This window comes from Capricornis sumatraensis, chromosome 4 (genome assembly GCF_032405125.1).
Source record: "Capricornis sumatraensis isolate serow.1 chromosome 4, serow.2, whole genome shotgun sequence".
NCBI classification, from domain to species: domain Eukaryota; kingdom Metazoa; phylum Chordata; class Mammalia; order Artiodactyla; family Bovidae; genus Capricornis; species Capricornis sumatraensis.
The window spans coordinates 31605862-31629357 of NC_091072.1; the positions used below are offsets into that span (position 1 = coordinate 31605862).

Genomic DNA, 23496 nt, shown 5'->3' on the forward strand with positions numbered 1-23496 from the left:
AGCATGACCCTATTATGGCAAACTCAGCTGAAAATATCTGGTTGACCAATGTTTTATTTACACAGGTGTTTTGAAACAACTTCTATTAAAAAAAAAATACACTAGTCTTTTTTCCTTTTTTGCTTTAGGCTACTCTTATTAATAGAACATATGCTTGCCCATTCATTATCTGAAAGCAAACTGAAACAAAATAAAACAGACTAAACTGAATCATATTGCCCAGTCTATAGCACTTCCCCGGTGGCTCAGACGGGGAAGTGCCCAGAGTCTAAGTAGGTCAACAACAACACAGATGAGGTAGGAGACAGGAGATGAGTGGCCTGGCTCAGCAGCCTTCAGTCACTTGCCACCTGAACAAGAATGTTGTGAAGGTCGTGGTTTCTCCTGACACTCGTTCTCCTTTCTTTGGATAGCTACTCTGAATTTCCATTTGGATGGCCAGTCCTCCCCAACTTTCAGTCTATGTGCATATCTCTCTTTGCCTTTGGTTCAGAAACGGACATGGGACCTAATCTGTCAAAGTGGACTGAACTTCAGGAACTATCTAAAAAGCCATCCTCTCCCCACCCCCATCCCTCCAGGCTTGGAGCTGGAAGGCCGTGAGGTTGGGGTTACCCCATCTCCCCGGCTGCCACTACATTAGAACCTGTCTGGGAATGGAGCCTTCCCAGAAGAGTCAAAGTCAAGAGCTGGAGAGAAAAAACAACACGTCGCAGTGACATCTTTGGGGCTTTTGCAATAAGCTGCATCTGATCTGGGCTTTTCAGTTCTAGAAGTCAAAGCACTGCCTTCTTTCTTAAACCTGTTTGGGCTGGCTTTTCTGTCACTTAAAACTGAAAGAGATGTAGCTTATCCAGAGACATTAACTAAAAATTTCACTATTTCCCATATAGTTGAAAAAAAGAGCTTAATAAGTATTAGAATTAAATGTATGATGCTGAACTCTTTTGCATGACTATTTTAATTTTTTGACACCATAATTTTTATACACATGAAAATGTATGAGTCAGAATTTCTGATAAGCAGATCTTATAGTTTCTTTATTATAGCTACATTTTCATGTGTATATCTGTTATAGTTCTAAAAAATGGATTGTTAATTATTTGAAAGCACATATCTATTCTGAGACAAAAATTCAAAATCATGTTTTAAGAAAATCAAATGAAACTGAGCTTTGAAATTTCAGAGAAATTTATCAAAAATATTCCTTTTTTAACCAAAAGGCCACAAAGATGAAAAATGTCTAAATATTTCTCAATATTTCTAGTGGAAGAAAGATGAAACTATGCTAGAGGCTTATTTTTCATGAGGATATGTTATAATATGCAATATACTGAATTTTTTCTCCATCTGTCTCAAAGACACAGAAGCATAAGTTATTAAGACTCAGATTTTTAAAGTAGCAGATGATTGACCTATTGCATCCAAATCATTTTAGCGTCAAAAAAAAATTAAAAAATTCTTTTAGTAACAAGTCATGATTTATAATCTCAACCTCATGAAGGTTGAGACTTCATGAGGAATCTTTAGTATGTTTTATAATTTAAGCTTCCCTGGTGGCTCAGCTAGTAAAGAAACCATTTGCCAATGAAGGAGAAACAGGAAATGTGGGTTCAGTCACTGGGTTGGGAAGATCCCTTGGAGAAGGAAATGCAAACCCACTCCAGTATTCTTGCCTGGAAAATTCCACGGACAGAGGAACCTGGTGGTTTACAGTGCATGGGGTCACAAAGAGTCGGACATGACTGAGCACGCACACACACGCACATGTATATATATATATACACGCGCGCGCGCGCGTGTGTGTGTGTGTCTGTATATTTAAGAGTTCTTACTCTATGGATTTAGAATGAGTATGCTTGGGAGAGTAATTCCATATAAATATTTGATATTCTTGCAAGTTCTTCCCTTACATTAATCTTTTAAGCATAACTAGAAAGTGAAACCTCCAAAAGTTATATTTTATCTCCATTAACCTGGTAAATTAAGGGTTAAATCCCCCCTCCTCTGGTCCCCCATAATACTCCCTGAATGCCTTCCTTTAGGCACTGTATGGTGCAGTTGCCAAACAGGAATGCTCAAATCTCATCATTCATCTTTGTTAGTTTATAAAAACCAAATGTGCGTCTGGCATGTGGTCTGCAGGTCATAAAACTGCATGAGATTGACACCTTCTGAACTAATCAGTTGGAAATGCATTTTTACAAGCCTCTCTGCTAACATCAATCAGAGACAGAATCTCATTTTCAACAGCCAAGATGCAGGGACGCATGGTTTGTTATTTTTCTGCAGAGTTTATCAGTAACTTGCCCAAGCAAGTGACGGATGCTTATGAATCTGGCTTCCTATAACTTGAGAAAACATTTTTCATTCTTTGCCTATATTCACATAGCTAGGGCTATCTAGTGCCACTAGAGTTGATTATCCACTTGTCCAAATGTCTACTGTAGTAAAATTGACTTCATAGACGAGCTTCTTAAAATCATCGACATTCCATTTTAGTCTCAGGAATATGAGGTTGGCTTAAATTGGTATTGGCGTAGAAGCCATATCTAATAGAATTAATCATAAAAAGGATCTAAAGAAACTCAGAAATGTTCAAACCCACTGAATAACAACTTCAATGATCAGTTAAGAGCCTTTCTTTCTCCAGGTTAGGCTTTGCACTATGAGCGGTATTTTGATATAAAGTAGACAACATAGTTTATGCTTCCTTCCACTTAATCCTCAGTATTACTGCTCTAGTTATTTAAAAATATGCTCTCATCTTTCCTAGGACTTTCACTGGTTTGTAATAGTGGTTGGCAAACTTACTTTGTAAAGGACCAGATAAAAAATATTTCAGGTTTTATGGGCCATATAGTCCTTGCTCCAAGTATTTAACTCTGCCTTGATAGCTCTAAAGCAGCCAGAGATGATATGTAAATAAGTGGGTGTGACTGTGTCTCAATAAAACTTTATTTACAAAAACAAGCTTTGGCCCAGAGGTCATAATTTGTCAACCTTTAGTCTTGCTTTTAAGTTTCTACCCTGCCCTGTTTCCTTTGTCTTTAAATCATTCTTTTCTTTCTTTTTTTTTTTTCTGGTAAAGTTAAACAATGCACATTTTACTAGATTATTAAAATGTCTGACTCCATCATTTCCTAATTTACACTCTATGCTGACTTTGACCTGCTTGTCCTAAGTCTCACTTTTGTCTTTTAAGCAGCTGTGGATAGTTTAACATTTTTTTCAAAACCTTGATATACTAACCAGATAAAAAGTCATGAATTTCCTTTGAATGAATTTTCATCTTCACTCTAAAGGTAATTAAAGCCCTTACCCACAGTATTTGGAAGTCTTTCTCCCTCATTCCAAGCTGGAGGTAGAGGTAGAAACTCTTTAAAAAATTTAAAATATATATATTTAATTTTATTTTTAAAAAGTGTCATGGCTGCTCAGCTATGTCAGATTTTTTGTGATCCCATGCACTGCTGCCTACCAGGCTCCACTGTCCATGGAATTTTTCAGGCAAGAATACTGGAGTGGCTGCCATTTCCTTCTCCGGGGGACCTTTCGGACCCAAGGATCAAATCCACATCTCTCATGTTTCCAGCACTGGCAGGTGGACTCTTTACCACAAGCACTACCTGGGAAGCACCCCCACCTCCCCTAAATATATCTTTATGTTTCTTCTTCGCTGCACAGTGTGTTTGTAGGATCTTAGTTCCCTGAACAGGTATGGAACCTCAGCGCCCTGCAGTGGAAGCACAGTCCTAACCACTGGACCGCCAGGGAATTCCCAAGGTAGGATATCTGATGCAGTATTTTATCTGTGGATTTTAGAATCTTCAAAGGGTACGGGTATACCTTTTGTTTCTCTTTTGGGTCACCATTCTGTAACATACATGAAATTCATTTGCTTATTACTGAATCTGGATCATGTTTGGTTTTGCGTATCTTCCTGGTTTGTCTGATTAACAGAGTTCTCCTCATGGCTTTAGTCTATGTTTGCATCATTTCAATCGTAATGACCCCAGGCTGTTTATTCTCCTGAACTTCCAATCTACAGCCTGCCTTCTAGATATTTCCACTTGGATATTACACAGGCATCGAAAACTTAACATGTGGAAAACACAACATACACGATCTTCTCTGAATAGACCACTTTGCATTTCTTACTTCAATGAATGTCTCCGCTATCCACTCACCCAGGTTCTGAAAGTAGAAACCTGAGCGTCGTCCTTCACTCCTCTCCTCCATTTTTCTCTGCACCTAATCAATGGCCAGCTCCTCCTTTTTCCTACCCCAAACATGTCCTAAGTCAGCTTTCTTTTTATTTCACTGAAAAGACCCTTCAGGCCACCACGGTCACCTCTTGACAAGATCTCAACAAGAGCTTGGTTTCCCAGGCTCCAGTCTTGTCCCAGCTATTCATTCTCAACACTTCTGTCAGAGTATTCTTGGCAGAAATCAAATGTGATTATTTCACTTCTCTAGGTAAAATGCTTCCTTTAATTGGTCCCTGCTGCTTTCTGAGTAGTTAGAACTCCTTAACATGGCTTATGAGACCTTTGTGATTATTATTTCCTCTGCTGGAGACCTCTCACTGCTCTTATCCCGGCTCCCTCCCCAATTCTGTTAGCAATCAGCTCAGACAAAGGTCTCACCAAGTTCCTTGAGGGCTAATCTAGCCCACTGTTGTAGCTCCCAGAATTTAAGACATATCCTTTTTGGCACTGAGCACGCATACAAAAATTTTGTGGAACAAAGTGAAGAATAAATTCAGTTCCTAGAGATTATGAGATTGAAACAGGCCAAAAGGATGTCTTAAAGGCACAGCAGATTTTTAGTTGTTTTTTTTTTTTTTTTTCCAGGAACCACCATACTGTCCTCCATTGTGGCTGGACCAATTTACAATCCCATCAGTGTAGGAGGGTTCCCTTCTCTCCACACCCTCTCCAGCATCTACTGCTTGGAGATTTTTTGATGATGGCCATTCTTTAAAACAGATAACCAACAAGGACCCACGGTATAGCGCAGGAAACTCTGCTCCATGTTATGCGGCAGCCTGGGAGTTTGGGGGTGAATGGACAGACGTATATGTATGGCTGGGTCGCTTTGTTGTACATCTGAAACTATAACAACATTGTTCATCGGCTATACTCAAACATAAAAAAAAATTAAAAAAACTTTTTCTACAACAGAGACACATACTGCTTCCTTTCATCACCATTTTCCTGTCCTCAGATACCATGCTAATTCTTGAATTCCTTTTTCTTTTTCACTCTAATAGGTACTTTTATATGTTCTTGATAAATTGGACATTAGGCAATCCATACAATTGTAAAAAGTATTAAAAGAAATTATATGAAATACTACATATAATCTAAATAGGGCAAGGCCTTATGTACTCATAAAGACAGATAATCCCAAATTCAGGAAGGAAAAGTTAAACCTTATAAACATTTGCCTTGTAAAAGTTTATCATCTGAAAACTTCTGTATGACAAAAGATGCCACAAACAAGGTTAAAAGATAATGAAAACTTGGGGTAAAATATCTACAACACACTTCATAAAAAGCTGATAAGCAGAATATATAAACAACTCCTTAAAATTAACAAAGAAAAGTCAAAAAACTCCATAGGAAAAAAAATGGTCAAGAGAAATAAATAAGCAACCAGCAAAAGAAGAAACATAGTCAAGGAACATATATAAAGATCATCAATCTAACTCGTAATTAGGGAAATGCAAATGAAAACAATAAAAATGGAATCATTTCCACCCAGCAGATAACAATTCATATTTTTCATTTTGTTGCACAATTTTGTTTATGTACAATGATTATGTACAGACTATGAACATGGGGAAAATAAACACTCTCCTCCCGATGAAGTGTACAGCGGTGAAACTTACTGTGAGGCAATTTGGCAGTAGCTACCAGAATTAAATTTAAGGCACCCTGTGACCCAGCAATTTCATTTCTACAAATCTGTTCCAAAGAAATATGTGTATATTTACACAAAGATTTATATGCAGATAAACACACAGACATCCACACACAGATTCACTACAGATCTGCCTTTATACCAAGAGCAAAAAAATAAGAAACAGCTAAATTATTATTAATGGAGTAGTGGTAAAATTAACCAGGACATCTGTGCTTTTGTTATAAAGTATGAGACAGACCTACACGTACTGACATGAAAAAATCTCTTTGGCAAAATCAAATTTAGAACAGTACCTATCATGCTTTTGTTTAAAAACATAAATGTGCATCTATTGTAAAGTAAAATTAAAAAAAAATAAGCTCCCTGAGGAGGCGTAGAGACACGCACTCTGAGTTGTTAACAGTGGTGATCTTGACTGTTGTTGATCAGCTGCTAAGTCATGAGCGACTCTTGCCACCCCAAGGTCTGTCTGCAGCACACCAGGCTTTCCTGTCCTCCACCATCTGCTGGAGCTTGCTCAAACTCATGTCCATTGAGTCAGTGATGCCATCCAACATCTTGTCCTCTGTCGCCCCTTTCTCCTCTTGCCCTCAATCTTTCCCAGCACTGTGTATGACTGCTAGCAATAATCCTGCCCAAGAATGCAGAGGTTCTTAACCCGGAGAAAGGGAACACTGTCTAAAGAAGTTCTGGGCAATGCTCTTTGTTGTTCTAAAGCTTGCAGTGGCAGTGAATGGTAATGGGTATAAAATATAGGGAAGACTGTTAGTTTCAGCCTGTGTGAAAATTTTTCCTCTCCTAAAACTCATTCAAAAACAGCAGTCAAACCCCATGCTTCTGAAAGCAAAGCTGGACTTCTCTTTTCTAGAACGGGATTCTCCTGGGATCTAAAACTTCTGTGGATAATAAAAGGGTTCAGAGTAACCTAAATCTCTCCCCTGAATGCATGCTAACTCGCTTCAGTGGTGTCTGACTCTTTATGACCCTACGGACTAGTCCTCCAGGCTCCTCTGCCCATGTGATTCTTCAGGCAAGAATACTGGAGTGGATTGCCCTGCCCTCCTTCAGGGAATCTTCCTGATCCAGGGATCGAACCCATGTCTCCTGCACTGCAGGGGAATTCTTTACTGCTGAGCCACCTGGGAAGCCCTTCTTCCCAGCAGTAGGATCTCATGGAGTCTTTAAAAAAAAAAAGTAATTTCCCCCTAAATCATCTGCCAGGATAATGTATTCCAAGGCTCTGAGACTGAGTGCCACTCTTCATTCTGACATCTGGATTCTTTAAAAGAAGTACTCAGGAACTCTAATGAGCTTACCTTGTGGCTCAGCTGGTAAACAATCTGACTGCAATGAGGGAGACCTGGGTTCGATCCCTGGGTTGCGAGGATCCCCTGGAAAAGGGAAAGGCTACCCACTCCAGTATTCTGGCCTGGAGAATTCCATTTGACTGTATAGTCCATGGGGTCACGAAGAGTCAGATACGACTGAACGATTTTCACTTTTGGAACTCATTTCCTCTCCTCTCTTCCATCCTTTTTTTGTCCTTTTTTAAACCATTCCCCTTCTGATTTTTTTCTATTTTATTTAACTTTTATTTATTTATTTTTAATATATTCTGGAGGACACAACCATCTCATCCTCCTGCTAGAACTTTTAAAAAATGTATTTTCAAATGTTTCCTTATTTTCATTTGGGAATCTCCAAACTTGGACTGCCTCTGTCCATTCATCACATTCATTCTGAGGCTCACGTTAAACTATCATTCATCACTTCCCTCCTCTCTGTCATTTTTAGCACACACACCTGCTTGCATCTACAGTTTGTATCTTCTGTTTGTATTTTTCCTTCCTTCCTCTCTCAGTACTGTTTTTTAATTTCTAAATAACCTCAGTTGAATTGTGCTTCTTTTTTCTACTATGATCAGACTCTGAAGGCATTAAAAAACACCTGTGTGAGGTATATCTTCCTGGCATATCCCCACGAAGTAGTATTAAAAACTCTGAAGGACAAAGAATAATTCCATCTACTTAAAAGTAAGAGGCATCATTCCTGGCAGGATACATATTCTGACATTCTACCATCTTGCACAGAATTTAGGAAGAGGTTTAAGTCATTCTTGGGCCTTCCACCATCCAATCTGCAGAAGACTTGCCTCTTATGCCTCAGGTATCCACAGGGGAGCTGTCTATTTGAGGACCAGACAGGAAAGCAAGATGTCAAAGGGAGCTCTGATCACATCTCCCTAATGAGAAGAACAACAGGAACATTGCAGCTACTGCCACAGATGACGTATTTTGGAGAAATCAGCTCATTCTTGAGTATCTACCTTGAGTTTCTATAAAGGTAAGAGTGGTCTCTGGCAAGCTGTTGCATCTTGATGCTCACACTGTGGGACCATCACATGGGGAGCTATTGAAAGTCAAGACACTCCCTATCGAATGTGAGTCTTAGCAACGTGACCAGGTGCAATGGTGATTACTGAAGTGTTGGGGGAACTGGAGAGCTGCCTTGTCAGGCTGGGGCATGGAAAACATGCCAGAGACTCCAGCACTGATTTTCCTGTTCTCAGTAAGAGGGGAGCAAACTCCAGGAGGTAGTGAAGGTGGGCTACAGTCCATGGGGTCGCAGAGAGTTGAATACAAGTTAGTGGCTGAACAACAACAGAGTAAGAGGGCTGGAATTTGGAGGGAAGGAAGGAGAGAGAATAGAAGATTCCTCCGTAAAGTAACAGAACTCTATTAGCCATATGAAGTGGTTATTGAAGTATATGACATGGTTATAGTAAAACGAAATGCTATTGATGGGTATCCATATTCTGATAGAATAATCTGTTTTTCTGCCTACCCACCATCTTTGAAAAAAAAAAAAGTGAAAGTAAAAGTGTCAGTCGCTCAGTTGTGTTCAATTCTTTGTGACCCACGGACTGTAGCCCTCCAGGCTCCTCTGTCCATGGAATTCTCCAGGCCAGAACACTGGCATGGATAGCCATTTCCTTCTTCAGGGGATCTTCCCTACGTGGGGATCAAAACTGGGTCTCCTGCATTGCAGGCAGATTCTTTACCATCTGAGACACCACGGAAGCTTCTATCGTTCTTACCTGGAGATAGAACTTTTCTGCCACTAGTCAGCAACTTTCTGTGTGTGTGTGTGTGTGTGTGTGTGTGTGTGCATGTGTGGTCTGTAAAGTTCTTAGAGTAGTGCTCTACAAATTTGCTCAGACTAGACTATGATGCATTTAATTTTTGATTCAAGTCAAATCAACCTCTTCATCTTCTCCTTGTTTTTAAGTTGCTTAATGGCACCCCACTCCAGTACTCTTGCCTGGAAAATCCCATGGGCAGAGGAGCCTGGTAGGGTGCAGTCCATGGGGTCGCTACGAGTCAGACATGACTGAGCGACTTCACTTTCACTTTTCACTTTCATGCATTGGAGAAGGAAATGGCAACCCACGCCAGTGTTCTTGCCTGGAGAATCCCAGGGACCGAGGAGCCTGGTGGGCTGCCATCTATGGGGTCGCACAGAGTCGGACACAACTGAAGCGACTTAGCAGCAGCAGCAGCAATGTGTTAAATGAAACTACTTAGCAACTTTCTGAGTAATTCACCATTTTTTGACACCAAATGTAGACAATGTAACTATAATGGCACAGCTCCCACATGTCATAGAATTTCAACGATAGTCCTTATTTTAAATGTTCTGTTTTACTGTTTTCAACTAATGGTAATGGTAATAATATCCTTAATCATCAGATTATGTGTCTTAAGTTGGTGTTTAGTGTGAAAAATATTGTCTGTATACACATAACCCATGCTTAAGTTCAAGGAATCCTCTAGCTTGGGTTATAAGGCAACCAGGTTACAATCTTAGGGTGTAACAAAGCTGGTGCTGAGGTTCCTTCTCAGAAGATGAGCAAAATTAGGTTAGGGACAGGAATACAAATTATATGAGATAAGCAGAGAAGCCACAGGAGGTCTTCTATCAGGTCCGATTTCCCCTTGGAGAGGGAAGTCTAGAGATAGCAGAGCTTCATGCTAATAAGAATAAACAAAGAGGGAACGAGGCCAATTCACAGCTGATAAATTCTGAGGAAAGAGAGAAACCGCCTTAGCCGATAAGGACACTAAAGAGTTGATCAGCCCCTAAATTACTCTGCAGCGGCTCTGCAGACTGGGCCCTGCAGTTTGCTTCTCTCTGCCAGAGGTATAACCTCCTCAGTATAATCTCTTAGAACGTGAGGGTGAAACATCTGATCAAGGAGGAAGGCAAGCTAGCCTTCTTCCCAGGGGCAGGGGCTTCCTGGGAGGGAGGGGAAAGCTGCTGTACGGGTGTGCAGAGGACTGATGCTGCGGTCTCTACGACAGCACTGGGGCACAGGGAGGCGAGAGAGGCAACTGTGTATTATCAGGCAGGAAAAGCTTCGAGGGCTAAGGACCAAACACCTACATCCATCAGGACAGACAGCAGAGCGCAGAATTTGTGGCTTCAGTTTCTTGACAGTCCGCATTAAAGGAGCACAGGGAAAAGAGTGAACAGTTAGGCAGGAATGGGAGAGTGAACAGACAGCTAGGAATGGACGGGGAGAACTGCAACTCGTAGTCAGGAAGATGAGAGACAAGTAACATTTGGTTTGAGAACGACTCTGTGTTGTGTGTGTGTGCGTGTGTTGGGGGCAAGGAGGAGAGCTGAGACTTGGTTCTGACTACCCTGCTTCCTAGAGAACAGTACAAGGCAGGCCTCGTTTTACTGTGCTTCCCTTTATCGTGGGGAAGATGTTGCATTTTTCACAATTCCAAGGTGTGTGGCAACTTGAAGTGGAACAAGCCCAACGTGCCATTTTTCCAACAGCACTTGCTTACCATGTGTCTCTGTCTCTCGTTTTGGTAATTCTTGCAATACGTCAAAGTTTTTCATTATTATTATATTTCTGATGGTGATCTGTGACCTTTCATGTCACTACTACAACTTGCTTAAGCAGTTGGCTCAGATGATGGTTAACATTTTTTAGCAATATTTTTATATTAAGGTATATATGTTGTTTTTAGACATAATGCTACCTCACACTTTAACAGGCTACAGTATAGGGTAATTTAACAGTATCCGATAGGCATAACTTTTATATGCACTGGGAACCCACACTCCCCACATTCACATGACTTGCTTTTTCATGAGACTTGCTTTACTACAGACATCTGTCTGATGTTATGTCTGCTCTATTTGGAAAGGAAAGGGCCAATTCAACCTTCTCTGACAACCTTTTATGAAGTTCACCTAGTCAAGGTGAGCACTTTGAAAGCAAAAGAAGGAAAACTGGATAACGAGAGCTGCTCCTTACAATGTAACATAACCCTGGCAATATACATTCTTTCAACGCTTCCACAAACTCCTTTATGTCTATTTTACACGTGAAACACTTGAAGTTTAACATAGTCAGGATCTTGTCTGTGGTCACATGAGGACTACGAGGTGGTGTGATGCATGTGTGCTCAGTACTAAGTCATGCCTGACTCTGTGACCCCATGGACTGTAGCCCGCCAGGCTCCTGTGTCCGTGGGATTTTCCAGACAAGAATACTGGGGTGTGGTGCCATTTCCTGGTGGAGTGAAGACCTGACTCCAAACTGGCACTCATAACCATCACCAAACTGCCCACGTGGACACTCCCAGCAGGGCAGGTTCAGTGAAGGTGGAGGAAGGGAAACACACACTAGGAAGGTCACACGTGGAGCAGGTGACCAGAGTGGTCTAGACAGAAACTATAATAATTCCTTCTGAAAAACTCAGTCCGAAAGGGACACCAACAGTGAACAGCTCCATCGCTGGAGACACAGACACTAACTCTCACTCTCTACTCTCTGCGATTGAAACACACCAGCACAGAGGATGGGCACAACGGGGAAAAAAATAAGTATTTCTTCACTCTGGGCTTACATGGGGTGGAATACCATAATCCTTTTCACAGGCTGTAAAGTTAAGGATAAAAAGACACTGGAAGTACAGCTTCAAGGGGATTGCTTTCTCTTCCTGGCCTTTCAACAGAAGAGCTTAGGAACTACCTTGCCTCTTTTGGACTGTTCCATTATTAAAAGACTGCTCTTGAGCTCCCAATTCACAGCGCCCTAAAAACTGCGTCAAGGAGAGTCATCACCTGGAGATTAGGACAAGAAATGGAGAATAATGCACATTATACAGCAGCTTGGTTACCTTGCCTTTTCCCTGAATGATAATAATCTTGCATTTGTTTCAGGGAAAACAGGGAGCAAAATTATTCTATCAGCACTCATACATTTTTCAGTCAATCTAACCTGTGGGGATCAAATTTTTTTTTTTTTTGGCAACAGATAGCCATGGGCCCACGAGAACTTATAAACCTGAGCTCTGGCACAGGCTCGCTTTCCTGCTCCGCGTCTCTTACCTCCCTCATTGTCCTTGCTGTCAGTGCAGAGGGTCTCCATGGCTACGTCGCATCCTGCTCCTCGCCACCCTGGCTGGCAAACACAGTGCCAGCCGTTTTGGTCCAGTGTGCACCTTCCATTGCTGTTGCACAGACCGGGACACCCCTCTGTCAAAAGACAAAGAAGGACAATACAAGTGATTTGAGTATTTAAAGTCTCTGCACCTCAGATAAACAGATGAGGGACACTTAGTGGGAACAGGCCTTTCGAAACAGCACAAATACTGTAATTGCACATGGATAGAAAGAGCAACGCAATCTAAGGAATCTGATTCTTATCCAAGTGGCATCTTTGATTGGCCTGACCCTTGAGACACCACTTACCTGTGTAGGACAGAAATGTCTGCAATGACCCACTAAAATTGCTGCAGGCCAGACAAAATTAACTTAATTTTTTTTTCCTTTTTTAGCAAAGCAACAAGGTTGATCATTAAAGTGTGAAAAAAGCATCACAGCGAGATCATTTCAGTAGCCCTAGAATAGATTTTAAATCTGCTGTAAACATTACTGGTCATTGGTTAGGACACGTCTTCTTAAAAGTGCCTTGTTGCTTTCAAAAATTCCCTCTAAATTTAAAACCATGAATGTGTGGGTACGTGGCTATGAAGGATGTTCAAAAGAGAATGTTAATTTTATCTGGCCTCAGAGTTGCCGTATATTCATGTGAAATTACAGTGCATTAAATAATTGCACAAAGTATAGGCCAGTATCAATGACTATACTTTATGCCGAGAATACATTCCTTTTCACAGAATAAGCAAAGCCCAGGAAATAGTGAAGCAGCTTAGCATCTATTCTAACAGACACTAGGATTCAGGCTGCATACGGATGGGACGGGACTGACAGGATTTCCAACTGAATGTAATAGCTGTGCATATCTGATTACTCAGGACGGACAAAATGAAATACCGTAAGGACCACAGTAAAACATCGAGAGACTGAACAAAAACACGGTAGTGACGTGCTTCAAGACAGAGCGCAAAAGAGTGATAGTTTGTGACAATCTCCCTAAAGCTTTTATGCTGTTACCTTTATATCCTATCTTGTCTGCTTTTATGGGCAAGGAGGGAAAATTTGGGAAACAATGAAAATAATTTAATATATCCGAAATCTATAATTGTTTCAGTCTAACATGACATTAAAAAAAAAAAACAAATTTTGCCACTTCCTACAAATGGTAACTGGCATGCAGCCAACATGATCTGTTTATGAGGATGACACTAGGGTAGGTTCTGGTGCTCTTCTCTATGAGTGTGACATGATACCGACAGAAACGAGGGTATAAACGCTCTAAGATGGCAAGAATAATGGGCTATTAACCAGATCTCTTTGGAAAGAATTAATTTATAATTTGGTATAAAAAATATATATATATTAGTTAATGCCTGCTCTAGCAGCTGGGGGTTTGTTCTAGCTTCTTATAACTAGAATGCTTGTTTCGGTGACAAAATTTAAGGGAACCATCTCTTTAAGGATGTTTATTTTAGGTCTGTATTAAAAGAATTATTCATATAACTGGCTTTCCCTCCTTCACTGTGGAATTTGAAAAGATCTCAAAGAGACTTTCTGTCTCTTCAGATTAGAGTTAACAGAAAGAAGACTGTTTTGACAGTCCCTTGCGGCGGGGTATGATGAAATTAGACTTACGGACGCCATCAAGTCAGGAGAATATTAATTTTGCTGCTTCTTTTCTTTCAGACAATTACCGTCTGTTTTTATGGATTATTCAATGCCTAAAAGGTAAATTTTCCTTATGGATGCCTCTGTTTTGTTTTTAATAATAATAATAATAATAATAAAAGGTTTAATTGCCCCAGTGACAAAGGGGTGCAGCAGTCGACTGCGGGCACACAGGAAGTTATTACATGAAAGCCTGGGTACTGCCATGAATATTTTCATATTCCAATGAAAAGCACAAACAAGGAATTAAAAAAGGTAATCTGAGGAGCAAGGGAAAGGGACTCTTCTCTTCTGAAAGATATGGTTTTCACTTATTTCTATGATAACTGAAGACAAAGAATCTGCTGTTTTCTGCTGAGCAGAGTTATCATTTTCGTTCTCTAGAATGCACAGTATTTTGTAGTTTTTTTTTTTAAAGAAAATCACAAAACATAAATTATGATATCACATATATTTTGAAACACTGAGATAAAGCCAAAGAAGTTTCCATATGAGGATAAATGAGATTTCTCTCAACATATGTTAACCAGAATCTTCTTTAGATTGACAATTTCTTATTCTGTGATAAGAGGGAGTGTTCGTGATTCTTTGATTTAGAATTTAAAGCTTATGAGCTGAGTTGCCAACAATGAAGATCTTAAAGCCAAAAAAAAAACCAAAAACCCAAAAAAACTCCATAAACAAAAAACAGCAAATATACTGTTATCTTCAGTTTTTGGTTCCAGTGATGACTAATGCTTTTACATAGGAATGAAATCTGTGATAACCCAAAATTATAAAAATGAGACACAGACACTGAAGTCTCAATACTTTAAATCCAAAGGATTTCACATAATGTAGGCCTGATTTACCATTTACAAAAATATGCAGGAAAACAATCTGTTTTCATACCTACTACAAGCTAAACACGGTTATATAGAGATATATATGGAGATATGTCAACAAAGAGCAAGTATACAGTACCTTTAACTATCTTATCCAAATAGTGAGCTTGAGAAATTAAAAAGGAAAAAAGAACAGACAGACATTTCAGAAGTGTCACATGGGACAAGGAAATTTTCAGAATTTACATGCAAATTGAGCAGCTGCAGCTGACATCAGACATCACACGACAGAGATGCACTTCATATCTTCTACAAATGCGGTACATTCCCATTTTAGCAAATGCAGTCACGATTCCAGAAAATATTCAGCACTTTAAGGGAAAGTGTGCAGGTAAACTAACACTTCCTTTTGCAGATTATTTGGGACGGACCCACTCCGATTCTTCCTAAGATTATACCTTCATAACTAAGTAGAACAAATGCAATCAATTTTTGTCATTAGAGAATTTTGGAAATTTACAACTATGAGATATACAAATATCAAACTTTTGGAGGGGGTGAGAAAATAATTCTCTTTCAGTTTGTTTTGAACAAAGTAGTTTCATAAGGGTTACATGGTGGAAGGCCAGAAAGAACACACAGCAGCCCGGGAGGAGCCTTGATGCATTTTTAGATGCTTTCTTTAATCTGTGACATACACCCACAGAAATTCTACTTCATTCACCTTCTCTTGAATCACTTGCATATTTACAAAAAATCAAACTTTAATTGTTAATAATAAAACAAAAAAGCAAATGTAATATAGTATTATGAAAAAGGCATGCATTAAATTCTATATGATTTACCCAGCAGCCCTTGACTACTTGTCAGACGGACAATGACGTAACCAGTATGTAGTCCATTAGGAAATACAGACTGTTCTAAGATCTTGTTTCCTTTCAGGATTCATACAGGAATAGGCTCTGTTTCTCACAAAAGCTTTGCAGGAAGAGTCAGGATGAAGACTGAAGTCTCTTACTGTACCTGTCCATTTAATCTTTCATGAGGTTACAATTAGCCTACACCTTTCCTCTTGAACAGAAGCATAAAAATCCCTCTCTCTTCGCTCAACAGAGAAACCTAATATATTCTTAATAAGCCTCAAATCTTCTTGCTTTGTCAAAATTCATGCATCTTTAATGATCTAAAATTGCTTTTCAAAGACGCTTATGTTGATTATTTTTCATTACTGACATATGCAAGTGGTCGCGGAACTCTTAACAGAATGATTTAAACGATAACTTTCAGTTGAGCTACTAAAGCCTGGCAGTTCTGTCACGTGCATAAACAAAACCATAAATGGTTCAGACCCAGCTGTACCGTTTATATGAAAGGATGCTTCACTTTGCCACAGGATTCCATTAGAGGCTTCTGAATTGCATTTTAAAATAAGCATGTTTATAGCTAATTGACAATATATTGTTGGGGGAGTGAAGGGGGGTTCGAGAAACAGTGTCAGGCACTAACTTGCAATTATAATTTCATAAAATAATTGTTTTTCAAGCATTAAAATAAAACTATATTACTGTATAACATCATTCATATCATTTCTTAATAATTCCTTCCAAGCATTATATAATCCAGTAGAGTCCCATGAGTGCTCATTTGATATGGAGGATAAACAAGTGCCTTAAAACATTCTGGAGTTTCTGGTTCAGCCAGGTTTGAGGGAATTATTAATATCACTTATCAGAGTTGGAGAATAGCTTTTGGCTTTTACATCAGGTCCACGTCAATTAACACACAACAATAAGGAATGTAATTAATCCTGATCTGGATTAGAAGTTCTAAAGGAAGAATAAATTAGAATCCAGCCAATCCTATTACTTTCACAAACAATCGATTATGCAAAACAAGGAATTACAGGTAAAGGAAGGTTTGTCATTGGACCAAAAGAATGGCAAAAGTGGAGCTGAAGTTAGAAAACAGATTTAAAGTACCCAGCAGGTCAAATTTTACACAAAGATTTAAATATTAAACCAATACAATACTGTAAAGTAATTAGCCTCCAATTAAAATAAATAAATTTATATTAAAAGAAAGAAAGAAAAACACTAAAAAAAAGAAGAAAAAAAATGTTTATGACACATTTTAGAAACCAACCATAAGAAAAATATCTGCACTGAGGAAAAGATACCAAGATTTGTCATTTGCATTTTATATCATAGGGAATAGTTATTAGGCTGATAGGTTAAAACTAAGAGAGGAAGGAGGTAAAAAAAATAAATAAATAAACCACCTTCTACATTTTGGCCTTGAAGAGTAAAATTTCCAACAATACCACAAGAGCCTAGGTCTAAATAATGAAGTCAAAAGAAGATGTCCATAGATGAGGTTCAAAGAATTATTAAAAGTAATAATTGCAACAATGAAAAACATCATTATATAAGTCAATACAGGAAATTATCAGAAAAATGCAGGCATGTTGTAAAAAGCCATTAGGAACAATAATCATAAAAAATAATACAGTATATTTAAAAATTAATACACCTAATAATTGCTGAACTGCACATTAAGTTGCAAAAAAAATCACTTTGAAAATGAGTAAGTGTATTCTGACACTGAAGGAAAGTTGTTCCTGTTAGATCTACTAAGAAGTTTTAAATTTGTTTTATAGAAGAAAACTCTATTTATAAATATGAGTGCTTGACATATAAAATGGAGCCCTTGGAAAAAAACTGTTCCCTGGTAAAATGTTGTATTCATGAAACACTTTCCCTGGAGTTTTGATTATTTATCTTTTAAGAAGACCAAATGGGGCATAAGTGGATGAGTATTACCGTATTTTCTATAAGATAGTGGTTTTTAATCTTTTTCACAGTCTCAGTTCTCTGAGAAAAGTGCTGGGAGTTATGGATTCTCCATAATCTCCGGTTTCTCTCCCTGCTCCCTGAAAAAATGCACACGTGCTCACAAAGTGCTGCTTATGACCTGAGCATTGCTGGAGCCCTGGTTTCATAACTGGCAAATTATGAACACCTGGCTGATATATTAATGATGCCCGAATTTCTAGCTCTAAGCACTACATATCATTCTCTCATTTAATCTCCACCACAACCCCAGGATGTAAATACAGCTGATACAGTAAATAGAGATGAAGAAAGGAAGAGTGAGGCAGTCTGTGTGAGGTCACAGGCTAGCCGGCCAGGCTGCCTGGCTCTGGAAGGTGCACTTAACCACTGTCACGATGCCTCTTCTTAGACATTTCAGTTCAGTCACTCAGTCGTGTCTGACTCTTTGCAACCTCATGGGCCTCAGCACACTAGGCAGGCCTCCCTGTCCATCACCAACTCCTGGAGTTCACTCAAACGCATGTCCATTGAGTCAGTGATGCCATCCAGCCATCTCATCCTCTGTTGTCCCCTTCTCCTCCCGCCTTCAATCTTTCCTAGCAGCAGAGTCTTTTCTAATGAGTTGGCTCTTTGCATCAGGTGGCCAAAGTATTGGAGCTTCAGCTTCAGCATCAGTCCTTCCAATGAATGTTCAGTACTGATTTCCTTTAGGATTGACTGGTTTGATTTCCCTGTAGTCTTAGACCTTTAGAAACTAACAAAAATTTTTTCTTCAGTAGAAGAAATGGATGAAAGAAGCTCAGAAGTACTGTGCAATCTTTCCTGACCTCATGTGAATCTCAGCAGGTAATTGTTTCCCAAAGTCACAGGGTGGTATTCCCACGTTTTTGACATCTCCATGGCTTACTTGGCAAAGTGCACAAAACAGGTAAAAGTGAAAGTGTTAGTTGCTTAGTAGTGTCTGACTCTTTGTGACCCCATGGTCTGTAGCCTGCCAGTATCCTCTGTCCATGGAATTCTCCAGGCAAGAATACTGGAATGAGTAGCTATTCCCTTCTCCTGACCCAAGGATCAAACTCAGGTCTCCTGCATTGCATTGCAGGCAGAGTCTTTACCACCTGAGCCACCACGGAAGAATGCAGGTAAGTGCTGGACATTTAAAGATGGAGCCCTTGATCTCCAGATGCCTTGGCTCATCATGGTCTAAACTGTCTCTCTTTCAAAATTCATTCAGATACACAGTCATCCCGGAACATAACAAATGAAACCACTGCTCTGGTTTCAAGCTCATGCATGGGAAACCCTTGTCTACTTGCTGGTACAGGTGGGCAAGGGTTCAGTGAATCTGAGATGTGGGAGAAGGGTGTGGCTCAGCAAAAGAATTGTTATTATACTATTAGCTCACAAACCTCCAGCATCACCAAACCAAATGATTAGTACTGTATCCTCTTCACATACTCCCCTTGAGGTGCTTCTTTTTAAAAAGAATGCTTTCTCTCTTCAAGGTCCCTGTTTACCATATTTCTCCCTTTACTTTTGGGGAAGCGAGGTGGGGTTGAAAACAGAATGATTTGCTCTTGTCTGTACCACTTAGCAAAGGACATGGATTCCACAGACCCCTGGGAAGAAGCCTGCTCACAGTCTTGTACCATTTTGCATTCCCAACATGGAGAGTAAGGAAGAACAGCACCTTTTAAGAAATTCTACCTACATGTTGCTGCCCCACTTGCTTATCTGTCAAAATTATGTGGACATCCCTGGTAGTCCAGTGGTTAAGACTCTGTGCTTCCAATGAGGAAGTGTGGGTTCGATCCTTGGTTGGGGAACTAAGATCTTACACGCTGCATGGTGTGGCCCCTCGCAAAAATAGAGAAAAACCAAAATCGTGGGCAGCCCTCCTCCCTCTGTTTCCTCTAGCTAACTGATAGTTCTCATTTCCCCCTGAATATGTCTCATGGATGAAGTCTAGGAGTACAAACAGCAGGCTAAGTGTAAAAGGAGAAGAGAAAATATCCAGAGATCAATTCATGTCAGTTAAGACAGTCCAGGAAATCACAAGGCTTTAACGATACATAGACACATGCGACTTAATCTGGAAACCTTTCCCATCAGAAATGCAAACTCTGTGGGCATGCTAATCACTGTACTCCCGTTGCTCATAAGGGATTCTTAATATCTGCTGAGCAAAATGATTAAATGTACTTATTATGGTATTCCTGCTCTGTCCTACAGGTGCCTGCAGCTTGTGAAGACATTCTCTGAATAATACAAAGACTACCTTTTGTGAAAGAAGTATATGTGAACAATACCTCATTTGACATCCTTCCCCTCTCCTTTATCCACCTCTTCCTCTCCCCTTGCCCAATCCATCCATCCTAATTGAGTACTGCGCTATTAACAATCACTAGCCTTGACTGACTGTTACTATGTGCTGAAAACTATGCTAAGCATTTAACACGAATTGGCTCATATAATTTTCACCACCTCTTTATTATCTTCCCTGTTTCTCAAATGAGGAAACTGAGACATGGGAAATTAAATAACTTCCTCCAGGTCAAAATGCTAGCAAGTGGCCAAAATTTCAAAGTCCGTAACACTTAAGGAAGAAGCTCTATGTACAACTCGGCATACGGAGAACAGTGTACCTGGGTAAGGCAGACCATAAGCACGTCTGTTTTTGGATTATCAATGAACTCACTTGAATGAACAAATAAGACGAAAAAAAATGTAGAAATCCTCAAATCAACATCAACAATCAAAAGGAGAAATGGGGAAGTTAGATTAAAATCCAAACAGCTTGAAATGTTCATTTGTGAACATAGTCTCATACGTTGAGGGTACTTTATGTAGTTAAGAAACCTCTATAATGAGAACTGTTATAACCTGTTCTAAAAATCCCATGTTTGGGCAACCGATTGGCAGGTTATTAAAACTGAGGGATAAATCAGGGAAAATGAAAACAAATGTATCTGAAAAATTAAAGAACAGAAGCAGTTCAGTGGATGCCTGCTGTATATAAAAAAAAAATCAGCTGAGTGATAGCTGCAAAGAAGACTGCTCCTTTAAAAAGGACGTCAGAGGAGTGTACGTGCCTGTTTGTGGGGAACTGGGATATCTGGAGGTCTTCCTGGAATAAGATTGATTCCAACTTTGTTTTCCCCTCACCATCAAACTGATTCTTCAAAACACAGAGAAGAAACCAAGGCAAACCAAGTTGCTGATATATCTCTATTAGGCAGTTCACAAGGGAAAAATACAGAGAGTTTGTGTATATTTGTATTTGTTGCTGATATGTGTAGTTATGATCCATTCACTGTTTCTGCTGTCAACAATGTGCCCAGTTGGAGCGTATTAAATAGGACCGTATTTTCACTGGGCTATTGAATTCACTCCTGGGGAGAGCCTAGCTATAGGGAAAGAACACAGAATCTAGAATGCTGGAAATATTGCTCAGCTTAATTACAACACTAAAATCTTAGGGGCCCATCTCTGAAAGAGGGTAATTCAGTCGATGAACCCATAATAAAATAGACATATCCTTTACTATGGCGAATACTGCAAAGGCCTCAAAGTCAAGGACAGATGTTTATTTAGCACTGTGTGTTTTGTAATACTTAAAAAATACAGTCTTAAAAAATAATTCACATTAGTATGTCATTAAAAGCTGTACATAGGTATCATTCTTTTAGATTACTCATATACCAGTTTCTGTAGGATGCCAGAAAAGCTACAGTTTGCAAATAAGTACATATTAAATCCATGTATTCCAACCAGCAACTGTTTAAATCAGTGTGCAGCCTGCATACCCATTGATCTGATGTTCCTTAATTGGTACTCAATGCACTGTTTTATCACGGATTACCCTGTCATAAAGAATTACAACACTGACATAATTTTAAACACTGCAAAACAATTTACTCAGGCTCCTTAAAGACATGTGTTCCACCACTGAACTCTCATTCTGAGACTGAGATAAAACATTGCAAATACTTTATTCTATTTAGGAGCATCAAATAATTTGAATTTTAACAACTAGCAAGTGAGTTTTAACAACTAGGTTGTGCCAGTAGAGAAAAACAGTTTGTGCATGTGTGAGCACATACATGTAAGCACACACACACACGTGCACATGTTCTTGAAAGAGCTTTTGCTCCTCCAAAATTGGCATCATATTTCTGAAAACCTGCTTTAAATAAACTGTCTTTGGAAGTTTGCATGTTTCATTCTTTTTAGAGATTGGAAACTTGGTGAAACAATTACCTGTACAATACATTGCTTCTCACATGCACCTACCTAAGCAAAATGCCATTCTTCAGTTAGGAACACTATTTATGCCAAGACATTTCAAGAAAGAGAAATAATATTTTTCCTGATTTAAGTCTGCCCAGGAAAAAAAAATCTAGATTCTATGGAAAAGATGCTTTGAGATAAACCAAAATTTTTAAGTCAGCACTGCTGAAAAAGTGCCAAGACAAGCTGCAGAATTTTGTACAGACAACTGGGAGAATATTTGGCATCTTCATTCAGTTTAGAATTTCATGTCTTACAGTAGAGTGCATCTACATAACAGAAGTCACAGAGAAGCAGGCAGAACACAGAGAGCACCACTGACGCTGGCATGCACACAGACTGCAAAAGAGATGAGTGGTGTTTGGCGTGTGATACGGGGTTTCTGCTGCAGTCTTTACACATGGCATGACTTCATCTGCTGGACCACATACATAAACATGGAGTAACACATGTCTCCTTCAGATTCTCACTCCTTGTTTCAATTCAGTGAATGACATAAGCAAACCCACATTTCCGTATGATTTCCTAGATTTAAAACAATCAGGTATATTTCAGTACCTTGATTTGGAAACTAAGCTATTCAGAAAAGTTCTTATATATGAAAATTAGAATACAAATGTATTGTACACTAAATAAATATTTGGATCGCTAACATCCTGACACAATTAACTTGGTTATTGCAATTACTAAGTGTTAGTCACTCTGTGCCTCTTTGCGACCCCCTGGACTGTAGCCCACCAGGCTCCTCTGTCCGCAGGATTCTCCAGGCAAGAATGCTGGAGTGGGTTGCCATTCCCTTCTCTGGAGGATCTTACCAATCAAACTTGGGTCTCCTGCATTGCAGGTAGATTCTTTACCATCTTAGCCACCAGGGAAGCTCTTACTGTAATTACCAAAGGGATGTCTTGCTGGTAGTTCCAAGTCTTGTGGCAGGAAAACCACGAAAATCATCTACTGATTTGGACAATATCACTGAGTTTTAATTTGTTATCTACCATTATTACTTTTGCCTACTTATAAAATTTAATATTTAAGAAAATTTATAGAATAAAGTTTAAGTGAAAGTGAAGTCGCTCAGTCGGGTCCGACTCATAGCGACCCCATGGACTGCAGCCTACCAGGCTCCTCCATCCATGGGATTTTCCAGGCAAGAGTATTGGAGTGGGGTGCCATGTTTATCTTCAGCAAATTAAACAGATTATCCAACTTTGTTTTTTCCTGATATGGTTTTAAAAATTGACAAGAGAAAGACCTAGTTATTTTACAATATGTAAGGAAGAGTGTTGTGTTTTCAGTAAATAGTTTACAACTTTCTTAAATCCTCTACAGTATAAATTGATTTTACCTAAACTGTTTTTTTGTTGCTGGGATTGTTATTTTTATTTTGGCAAGCTATGGATCCTATTACCAGTTATAATTTTCTGAATAGAAAGTGACATTTTATTATTAACACATTACTGACATTGTTATCACTGCATCTGTTTCTATGA

At 39.3% G+C, this 23496-nt stretch overlaps 1 protein-coding gene across 9 annotated transcripts in view; it reads right to left on the bottom strand.

Annotated features, from left to right (window-relative positions):
• Window positions 1-23496, bottom strand: part of TENM3 (teneurin transmembrane protein 3) — a 454861-nt gene that overhangs the window by 73877 nt on the left and 357488 nt on the right. For 7 of the 9 annotated variants that reach the window (XM_068971252.1, XM_068971251.1, XM_068971249.1 and 4 more), the window contains one exon: window positions 12343-12489. In XM_068971252.1, coding sequence (XP_068827353.1) covers window positions 12343-12489 — 147 coding nt within the window. Of the gene's footprint in view, window positions 1-12342; window positions 12490-15024; window positions 15052-23496 lie in introns of all 9 variants that reach the window. The other 2 variants (XM_068971244.1, XM_068971253.1) reach the window with 1 other exon arrangement.